Source organism: Ciona robusta, chromosome 3 (assembly GCF_009617815.1).
Source record: "Ciona robusta chromosome 3, ASM961781v2".
Lineage (NCBI taxonomy): Eukaryota > Metazoa > Chordata > Ascidiacea > Phlebobranchia > Cionidae > Ciona > Ciona robusta.
Genome location: NC_143237.1, coordinates 4,897,686 through 4,908,924, shown reverse-complemented (window position 1 = coordinate 4,908,924; position 11,239 = coordinate 4,897,686). Strand labels below are relative to the sequence as shown.

Here is an 11,239-nt window from a genome sequence, read left to right as displayed (position 1 = left end):
ATTTCTGCAAGTTATGGTAAATTAATTGAAACATCTTATTTGTACTAATCTTGTTTTGGGGATTATTAACAAAGAATGATGCAGTTTTAAAACTTAGTTTAACAAATCTGAGAATGCATTTTTAAATAACTATGAAAACCATTGGATTGCCTAATTAAAGCTCCCCACAGTAAAGAATCATTGCAAGATGGACAATAACCATCAACAGGCAACAATTGGTCAAACTTATTCGATAAAAAATGCTTTGCAAGACATAACAAATGTGATGCCATATTGCAACTTTCATTTGGGCACTTAAGAATAGATGGTGCGTTTTCCACATTGACAGGTAAAGAAACATTACACAATGTGCAACATGTGCTACTCGTGAGACACGATTTTGATTGCTTGGCCATAGATTTATGAGAAAGACGATCAATGAGTGACATACAATCTTCATCTAAACTGCTATTAAGGATTTCAGTATTAATCAAATTTGAGTCACAATTGCTAGTAGTCGGGACATTTTGTTGTGAAAGACATGGTGTTTTCAGCTGGTTTTTAATTTTATTTATCTTATGTTTTTTTACTTTGGCAGATACTGGGCCATACATGATGGGCATATGATTAGGTGGGAGTGGAGTCAAATCAACGGCATATTCCTGTTTCAACCATTGAACAGTGAGGGGCAGCTTCTTCCAAGGTGTTTGTGTTAACATATTTGACATGATTCTTATTCGATATTGAAACATGGATTCCTTTCGAGTTTTACATGTAATATGCTTCAGGCGGCGAGATCTTTTTGGATTTTGCCAAGCCCATTCAAACCTTAATGCTGCAATATCAGAAGGGAAACCGTGCACAATCATCGTCATATCCCATGGTCCTCTACCACTGGTACGGTAAGCACCACCTTTACTTGCACCAGCATTATGTTGAGAAATTCTTCGTTCTGGGTTCACCGTAAATCCAATATAGGTCCTTCCTTTATACTTTGAGTTTCTACTGTACAGTAAATAGCAACCAAAAAAATTATCAATAGCAACAACCATATCTGTTTCAAGTCTACAAGAGTTTAAAGTAGGACTGTCAAAGAATTGACAGATTTACTGATAATAGAGTTCTAAATTCATTCCATCATGAATTTCATAATCTCCCAGACTGATATGATCTTTAAATATTGTGTACCACTTTTTAAGAACAATTTTATCAGCTCTTGTTCCGGTTTGCGCTGCTACAAGTTTCTTAAGATCCCCAATTGTATCATCAGAATTACACTTCACTCGAACTTTTTTACCAAGTCGATCGTTACAAGTAATTTCGATCATTTCTTATTGGTTTGCTTTAGGAAAAAAACACTGAGTTAATGTTTTAACATAAGGGATGAAGGAAAACTTTGCTTAGAGGCTACAAAAAAGAGGATTTCCACCTCTACTACACCAGAGTCATATAAACTCTCAGTATAGTCCAACTGCCGCCACTGTGCATCCAAAAGCAAGCAAAAGTCGATGAATTAAACGAAAGATATTAGATTTTTGTGGGATGGCATAAAAAAACTTATATTTACCTTATCATACATTCTTTGCAAAAAATATACAAAATTATTCATTTTAAGTGACGTCACAAACTCAGCGCTTCTAAATGACTTTTTTCGATGCAGAAAAGAAAAAATTACCCATGTTTTTTAGACTCTTCAACTTATATATATTAAATTTGACTTATACATTAAATATGATTTTCTAAAATAATTCGTTAATCGGTTTCGCACACGCACACCTCAAAAATTGTTTTCAACATCTTATACCCCTCTTAAAATGACGTTTACATTTCTTCGAATAAATAAGACAAATACGAAACAGCGCCAGACAAACATTACGTCACGTGCCTACCGTCATCACGAGTGAGTTTGTCATGTTATTGGGCACGTCATTAAGCACGGTAGTGGTCGTATACAGAGTCGTAAAAACACCGAGTAGTCCAACTGCCGTCTTTGTGTGTTCAAAATAGAGCAAAAGCGGTAACTTTCGCAATGAATTTAAACAAACTTGTTGAGTTTTATTTTCGATTTCCTTTAGTGGAAAGGCGTAAAACAGCTTCTATTTACATTACCAAACGTTTTTTTGAAAAAACAAATAAATTTACCCCCATTAAATGACTAAAATGTCACAAATCAACCGCTTCTAATTCCATTTTTTGACTTTTTTTGATACAGAAAACAAATAACACTTGTTTTTTACACTTTTCAACCTTTAAATTTGTTTTTAGACTCAAGTTTATCTCTAATTTACCGAAAAACATGCATTTTCCCTATACCTACTGTGTTATTTTGGACCCAAATTGCCGTTCAATTTGTGTTTTACGTAACAATGGGTTGGACTACTCGGTATTTCTATGGCTCTGGTCGTATAGATCCTTTTCGAAAAACATTTTTTTCGCAACTGTCTCAATTCCTGATTCCAGCATTATTCTTTAATCTGTTGATTGAAATCAAATCATAAAATAAATTTATACTTTTTAACCTCAATTTTCAGGTTTAAAACTGCACAATTAGCGTGTGTGCGCCAAAGCGTAGACGAGTGCATTTTCCAATCGTTATCTTCCGTATAAAATCTGCGTCTCACGTTTTTCTTCGCTCTTTTAGTTTACCGCTCGCAATAAATCATTATGCAGCCGCCACAATATGAATAATATTAACTTCTAACATAACCTATAATGCTGCGTGATTACGGTTTATTTAAATTCACAAAAACAAACGTTTACAAGTGAACACATGATACAGAAGTAGTACAAAGCGTATTTACACATATTCTTTACCAAACATTCAATCCTTACACGTCTTAAGTTTCAAAATGGATAATTATTACTATTCCAGTTAGTTTATACCGTGCTCACGCATTAGATCTTTGATCTCTTGTTGGTCTAAACGTCGTTTCGGACAGAGACCATGGCCAGAGTATACTTTAAGGAGCATACCAACGAAAAATCAAAATTTGTGTATTAATAGATATGCTCAAATATGTATTAAAGCTACCATCCAAGTTTTAAACAAAAAAGCTGGTAAAAATGGGTTTCAAAGCAGCAAATTCGCCAGCTGAAGTAACAATTTTTTTTTTAAAAGTCGTATTGTTTTGGCAAACTTTGATGGTACCTTTAGGTTACATTTGAGCATATCTATGCATATACAAATTTTCATTTTTGTTGGAATGAATGTATAAATGTAACTTACTTTATCCTGGCGTGGCCGAAAAACGACAGTCGTTATCACACGGGTTTAACACCTCGTGCCAGCTTACGAGTTACCATGTATAGTAGGGTGGGGGAGGATGGGACACTTTGTCAGACGAGACATTTTTTAATTTTCCTTTTACGGACCCCCGTTTAATGATAACCAGGAAAATAAGGTTATAGAATTACAAGAGATCACAGATCTAATGAATGAACACGTTTTAAACTAGTTAGCATAAGATAGTAGAGTCGGGGAAGATGGGACACCTGTAACACATATTATCCAAATAGCCTGATCGTGCTTTAAACAATTAACAACGGTCTGTGGAAGTCGTGAAGATACGGTTTTATAATTCATTAAATGTTCTTTGTTTACTACCAAATGAAAATAGTAAACAAAATGAAAAGGTGTCCCATCTACCCCCACCCTGCTATATTAGTTAATCCTTTTACTACAACGGTCGACTGGGCTCGATCAAAAACAAATCTGAAGTAACCTACAACACGGGTTCTATTCGCCATTGGTGACTGTGGAGCAGTAGGCAGAATGTATTTATACATGTATTAACTAATGAAACTTATGACGTATGAGGATTGAGTGATTGGTAAAGAATATGTGTAAATACGCTTTGTACAACTCCTGTACCATGTGTTTATTGTAAACTTACACTAGTTAACGTTGTCGTCGCTTAAAAACGTTTGTTTTCATGAATTTTGACAAACCGTAATCACGCAGTAATTAGGTAATGTTAGAAGTTAATATTAATCATATGATGTTGAATTAAAAATAATGTTTCAATTACGATTAATGATAATACGGTATAAGAGTAGTGCATTTAATGCGTCCCCACTTAAATGCTAATAGTTTGATTCAGTCGTGAATCGTTGTGTGGATTTCTTATCTTATATAACACGTCGTTCCCCGCCAAACTCCAAACAGTGTTTCCGCTATGTAAAGTGCATGAGGAAAGTAATCGTTAATTAATCGCTCATCGTGCAGTTTTAAATCTGAAAATTTAGTCTAAAAATTATAAATATATATTACTATTTGATTCAATATATATTACTATTTGATTCAATCAAGAGATTAAAGAAAAATACTAGAATTAAGAATTAGGCTAAGTGCGGAAAATAATCGCCCTATCAGCAACAACAACAACAACAACAAATCCAAGAACAACTGTTCGACGAAAAAGGATCCATATGACCACTAACGTGTTCAATACCGTGTTCAATACGACAGTATTATCACGACCTTATAAAACGCCCGTCAAAGCTGATTACTGTTTTTAAATATTAATAAAATATGTAAAATAGAAACAGTATACTTTGAACAGGTAAAACATGCGAAAAAGTAAGGTGCTATTTTTTAATATTCGCTAAATCATAGTAAAGCCAATGATTTTTTTTTAGTTTGCGTGTGCGAACGATTAAACTAGTTTCATAGCTTCATAAAACAACCTTGAATATTTCGTACAGTTTGATTTTGTCTCATAAAACTAGTTTTAGTTTTGTAGAAAAACACTGAGATATAAGCATGAAGAAAACAGGCAGGGGTCAATATGACTTTAATTTGAGATAAAAACAACCAAAAAAATACCCGTTTAACAGTGTATATATAAAGTTTATATTGTAAAGAAACTAGCACAGCCTGTTAAACTCAGTGGGTTAACTACAAGTTGTAGAATACTGCTAATGTAAATATATTTCAATTTAGAGTCCCATCTTCCCCCACATCGTAGTTTTGTATGTTTTCATTGCCAAACTTTAAAAGATTTACTTTTAATTTAGTAATTTATACCTCAGAGGGTTTTCAACTATAAGATATTCATATAATAAAAATATAATATTTTGAAAATATATGGGGCTTGTGCCAAAAACAGAGTAGTAATACCCAATTTGTAGCAAAAATAAAAACTTTATCAAGCGTTATAGTCAATTTTCTGTTAATACAAGTTCATATACATTTGTAGGATACAATATTTATCCATTGATGTTCGAACATTACCCATTGTTGTTCAAACCATACCAATTGATGCAATAGTATAATGTGTAGGTAACATGTTAAAAACTATAGCAGTAGAGCAAGAAATAGACTGTTTAGACTTTTTTAAAGCGTACAGCATTATTTTGTGTTATTTACGTATATTCCTATTTATAAATACACTTAATAATCAAAATTAACAATGGTTTCAAACTGTCCCATCTTATCCTGTGTGTTTTCGAATTTGTAAAATTTCACTTGTTGTGCGGATAGTTAAATAACCCCTCGTGTGCTTTATTCTATTTTATTAAATTGGTGTCAATTAATAAAGGAATGATAGTACTAATTCGTGGTATTAACCAAAAACCGTCATCTATTTTGATTTTGAAAATATTTGGCAATATGTGCTTAAGTGTCCCATCTTCCCCATTGTACTATATTATGTTACTTTGTAGGTGATTATTTTTTTGGATTTTTTATTCGTTTTATGTATGGCTGATAATTTGGACAACCCATTAGTGACCACTGGGTTGGAGCAATTGCCGTTAAGTGTCCTGCCCAAGGACACATACGACCACAATGGTAGCAGCGACGAGCCTTAAACCCATTACCCCTGGGTAACAGGCAGGCGCGCGTTGGTATGCCCCTTTTACTCCACCATGGCTAGATCAGAGGCCACAGTCATAAAATACCGGTACACGGCCTTTTTTTAGCCTTGATTAGGCTATTTAAAACACTTTACAAACCATTTCTAAGTACAAAGCTTAAGCCAGCTGTTGGTTCAACAATAAAGCAACAAGAGATCAAAGACCTAATGGGCGAGCACGCATTAAACTAATTATTATAATATTAATTACCCCTTTTACTGCAACGGTCGACTATACGCTCGATCAAAAACAAACCGAAAGTAACCAAAAAGCGATTTTTAGTTGCCATTGGTGACTGTGGAACAGCAGAGTCCGACTCTGTGGAGCAATTTGTAGAATGCATTTTATATTTTTCCCGTACGCTGTGTTGACTTATAAACTTATATTAGTTAATCTTGTCTTCGCTTATAAATCTAAATTCTTAATTCTAGCATTTTTCTTCATTCTTTTGATTGAAATCCAATCGTAATACATACCGGCGCCGTGGCGTAGCGGTTAGCGCGCCTACCTGTAATCATTAGGTAATGGGATCAATGCTCGTCGCTGCTACCATTGTAGGCGTATGTGTCTTTAACGACAATTGTTCCAACCCAGTGGTCACTAATGGGTTGGAACAATTATCAGCCATACATAAAATAAAAGAAAAAATCCAAAAAAGTAATCACTACTCTTTGACCGTATTATCATTAATCGTAATTGAAACATTATTTCTAATTCAACACCATATGATTAAGATTAACTTCTTACATAACCTAATTACTGCATGATTACGGTTTGTCAAAATTCATGAAAACAAACGTTTTTAGGCGACGACAACGTTAACCAGTGTAAGTTTACAAACAACGATTCACGACTGAATCAAACTGTTAGCATTTAAGTGGGACGCATTAAATGCACTACTTTTATACCGTATTATCATTATTCGTATTTGAAACATTATTTTTAATTCAACACCATATGATTAATATTAAGCTCTAACATTACCCAATTACTGCGTGATTGCGGTTTGTCAAAATTCGTGAAAACAAACGTTTTTAAGCGACGACAACGTTAACTAGTGTAAGTTTACAGTAAACACATGGTACAGGAGTTGTACAATACGTATTTACACATATTCTTTACCAATCACTCAATCCTCATACGTCATAAGTTTCATTAGTTATAATACATATATAAATACATTCTGCCTACTGCTCCACAGTCACCAATGGCGACTAGAACCCGTTTTGTTGGTTACTTTAGATTTGTTTTTGATCGAGCCCAGTCGACCGTTGTAGTAAAAGGTTTTTTAATATAGCAGGGTGGGGGTAGATGGGACACCTTTTCATTTTGTTTTATCTTTTCATTTGGTAGTATACAAAGAACATTTATTGAGATATAAAACCGTATCTTCACGATTTCCACAGACCGTTGTTAATTGTTTAAAACACGATCAGGCTATTTGGATATTATGTGTTAAAGTTGTCCCATCTTCCCCGACTGTACTATATTATGCTAATTAGTTTAAAACGTGCTTATTCATTAGATCTGCGATCTCTTGTTTTATAAAAAGTCAGTTTTTCTTTCTAGAGAAATTAGGTTGTGAATGGATTATTATTTTATCCTACGAATGCATAGAAGGGTAAGAGAAGGTGGGACACTTTCCCTAGGCCTAGTGGGACACTCAGACGACACATTTTTTAATTTTCTTTTTACGGCCCCGTTTTAATAATAAGCAGAAAAAAATGTCACAGAAATATTCGCCAGTACTATCACGACTTTATAAAAAGCGCACCAAAGCTGATTACTGGGGTTATTCCTATTAAATAATTAAAATATAATATTCTTAAAATATATATATACGAAATTCAGTCATTTGCACCTGGAGATATAATAATAATAACTTTTATTTGTCTCTTCGATTACAGTAGCGAAGATTTAGAAATGTTTCAAACGAAAAGACAGGATATAGCGACAAAACAACAGTTGTTAAAACACGCTTACAGTTAAAAACATATTTACATTTAGTTGGAAGAAAATAAGCGTGGTCGCTACACCTAACGGACAAACGAGCCATGTAATTTATGATAATTTATGAGAAAATCCTTTATTGTGCGCAAAAACGGTGAAGCAATACATAATTTGCAGCAAAAATGTGAACTTTATCAATAGCTACTATTAACATTCTTTTCTTTCGTTGTGGACATAGCGGACATAGCGGAAATAGTGGACATAGCGGACATGCACTAATTAAAGGAACCCATAGTTGTGTACAACTGTTTTTCGTATTAATGTTTCGTACTTGTGTTCTATAATAATAAATAATAAAAAAACATACGGCTCTCTTGTTTTCTCGGGTTGGTGTTGTGGTTTGTTGCAGATGTTTGGACTTGCAATTTTAATTCTTAGCGCAAGTTGGTTGATGTGATATGTTATGGTTAGTTTGCAGATACTTGTTTCTGAAATGTACGTTTAAAGTATGTGTAGACATATAGACTTCGCGACGTGTTTGCCTGTTGTGTGCCTGCTTGATTTTATGCTGTTGACATTGTTTGCAATGTGAACCGTGTCTGTCAGTAATGTTTAGTTCATGCTGCATGTTTGACTTTAATTATGCTATCGTAGTGAGTACCTTAGTTTGTATAATGTGCCGGGGTAGTTTTAAAACTAAGGAAACAATATAAAGAAAAATTGTTCCATATTATAAACCTATGTTGAATATCGCTAAGTGTATAAATGTACACATGCAGTGCAATATCTCATATACAACTAATCGTATATGTTGGAATTTTGTTTAGGTACTGAAATGTGCTATATTTTGTAGTTTTAAAATTACTTGAAATAATCATATGATGTTCGTTCGAGCAATGTAAAACATTAACCATCAACATTTTACATCTTGCCCTACAATTCCATTATCATCAATATTGTAAATGTAAACATGGATATATTTCATTTTAAAGTAACCAAGTTGCTGCAAATATTATTGTCCATAGAAATGTGTTACAGATTAAACAGTGTAATTTTTGGTCAGGTGATTATTTTTTTGCTGATTTGCATTGGTGTTGAATATGTTAGTATGTTACCATATGTTGGTATGTTACCGTATGTTGGTATGTTACCATGGGCAATAGCTTATAAGTAATCAGCAGCTCCCCTGTTAATTTCCCATCAAACCAACCTAATTGTAAGATTTTACATTACCTTTTTTCTTGTGTAGTTTGGTGCTTCACTATTCAATTTTAAATGATTTGATATTAATTTTTTTAACCTTTTGAGTTTGTCTTGGTGCTTTACATGATTGTCAATTTGTTGTTGATTTATTATACCTTAACCAAGCCTGTATTAAATTAAAATGTTGCCACTGGTTTTGTGTTGTTTTTAATTTTAATGTACAGTATGCTTCATTGTTTTACTACAGAACCCGTTTTAACTTGTGTTATATCAAAGCAATTAATCATATTTTAACCAGGAAATGTTTCTTCCCACGTTTTAATGTTAAATGTAAGTCATAGTTAACTGAGTCATAATACTATTCTTTAATTATCTTTTATTGTGGATGCTACCATTATTGTGAAGTATGTATATTGCACATATTTTTATTTAGTTAAAGTACATACAATGGTATTAGGAAACTATTCATAGCTCTTGTTCGTTTAGTTTATTGTACTAGTTTATTATTATCAGATAACTAGCTTTTGTAACAAAGTCACCTATCTCAATTGTAGTGTCCACTGTGTCTAGCATAGCTTGTATTATCTCATGGTGTAAGTTACACTTCATAACCTTGTCAAGGTATTTTAGGTTGTGTTTGTGTACAAGTAAAGTAAATACATTAGCAGTTAAAAGAGGAAAAAGAAACAATGTTAGTTAAATAGATTTATTAGTTACCTAATGTAAAGGAAATCAAGTATATAATTATAGAGGAAACATTAATTTTTATTATTATTACCTGAAAATACACATACATTTTTGAGTTTTTTTTCACACAGTATGGCATGGTATTGATATGAATATTTCTACTTAATTCTTATTGTGATTAATATTATTTCTGCATAAGTTGTAATATTTTAGAATTGTACGTCACATAATTATTTATATCACTGCATCATTAAGTGTGTATAGTGTGCATGTGTGTTTAAGTATAGCACCTGATTATATCATCAGTTGTGTTGATATCGTATGCGATACCGGATGTTATTTACGTCAAGTTTCTGACTAATTCAGTCATGTATAACATGGCTGGTTATATTATAAATTCTTTTCAGGCTTAAGTAATCCATACTATGCTGGCAATTTGACATATTATCAAACTTTAGGTTAGATTGTTTTTAATTTATTTTATGAATATATTAAGCAGGTTATGTGTTATTTTCTGATTCTATAGAATAAAAAAAGGTTAGACATGCTTGGGTATAACACAATGAGAGCGATAAATAGTTTGAGAAATTATATTAAATGATCACGGTAATGTAAGGTTGTGATGAGTTGTTTGTATGATGATAGTGATTCATGTGTTAATACGGCTGTTTTGTTTTGGTTTCCTACATCAAACTTAATGCGTGTGGTTTGTTTGTGAAACATTAAACAGCTCAGTACATTTATTTATTGTGAGGGGTTAGTTTATCTAATCACTATCATACCTAGTTCTGTTTAAACCTAAAAGATATAGAGAGAGTTTGTCATATATGGACATTTGTGGTGATATCTTCAGCTGTGTCTGGTTCAAAACCACCACTCCCTTGATAATCTTAATTCAATAAATGAATCAACTTAGTTAACTTAACTTTCCCTTGAATAAGTTAAACAGTGGAGGTGCTGTATATGTTGAATTGCATGAATAATTGATTTGTCTCATATTTATGGGTGTAGGGATCCTTAGAGAAATATAAAAATCAATTTTCCTCCACATTTTTACACAGTAGTCTGTTTAACCATCTATATTTAAAGAATTTAATATTAAATTTTCTCTGTGTAAGTTAAAAATTCAGACCCTTATATATTTATACTAAATATATAGCTTTATAAATATGACGATTGACAAACACAACATATATCTTAATGACGTTGTCCATTATCTGTACTATTTTATGGTGGACTAATTAGGGCAACAAATTCTGATGTGATTTCTCTGTGCGTGCTTTGAAACGGAAGTACTTGCTCAAATGTATTGCATGAATGTGTTTGTGGCTGATAGTCTGGCTAGCCTATAAATCAATCTTGTTTAAATGACTTTATTTTCAGCAATATCTTTTTTATTCATTACAGGGTATTGTCCTTTTGCTGTTATACATCATAATGTTCTTTACACCTTTTAATGGTTGATTTAAAAATAACATATTGTGTGTTTATTAACTTGTTTATAACAATATCATTTTTTTTAGTAAAAACAAAGTATTTATCGTAATGCGATAAAAAATTGTTT

At 32.6% G+C, this 11,239-nt stretch overlaps 2 protein-coding genes across 2 annotated transcripts; both read right to left on the bottom strand.

Moving 5' to 3' along the window:
• Nucleotide 1: 1 nt before the first annotated feature.
• LOC149738386 (structure-specific endonuclease subunit slx1-like) lies at nt 2-1,031 on the bottom strand. The gene has a single exon (XM_089875142.1). It carries the CDS (start codon nt 1,029-1,031, stop codon nt 99-101), a length of 933 nt encoding a protein of 310 aa, XP_089731268.1. The 3' UTR covers nt 2-98.
• On the bottom strand, nt 943-1,307 carry LOC149738385 (ubiquitin-like protein 5). The gene has a single exon (XM_089875150.1). It carries the CDS (start codon nt 1,305-1,307, stop codon nt 1,086-1,088), a length of 222 nt encoding a protein of 73 aa, XP_089731276.1. The 3' UTR covers nt 943-1,085.
• Nucleotides 1,308-11,239: the final 9,932 nt, after the last annotated feature.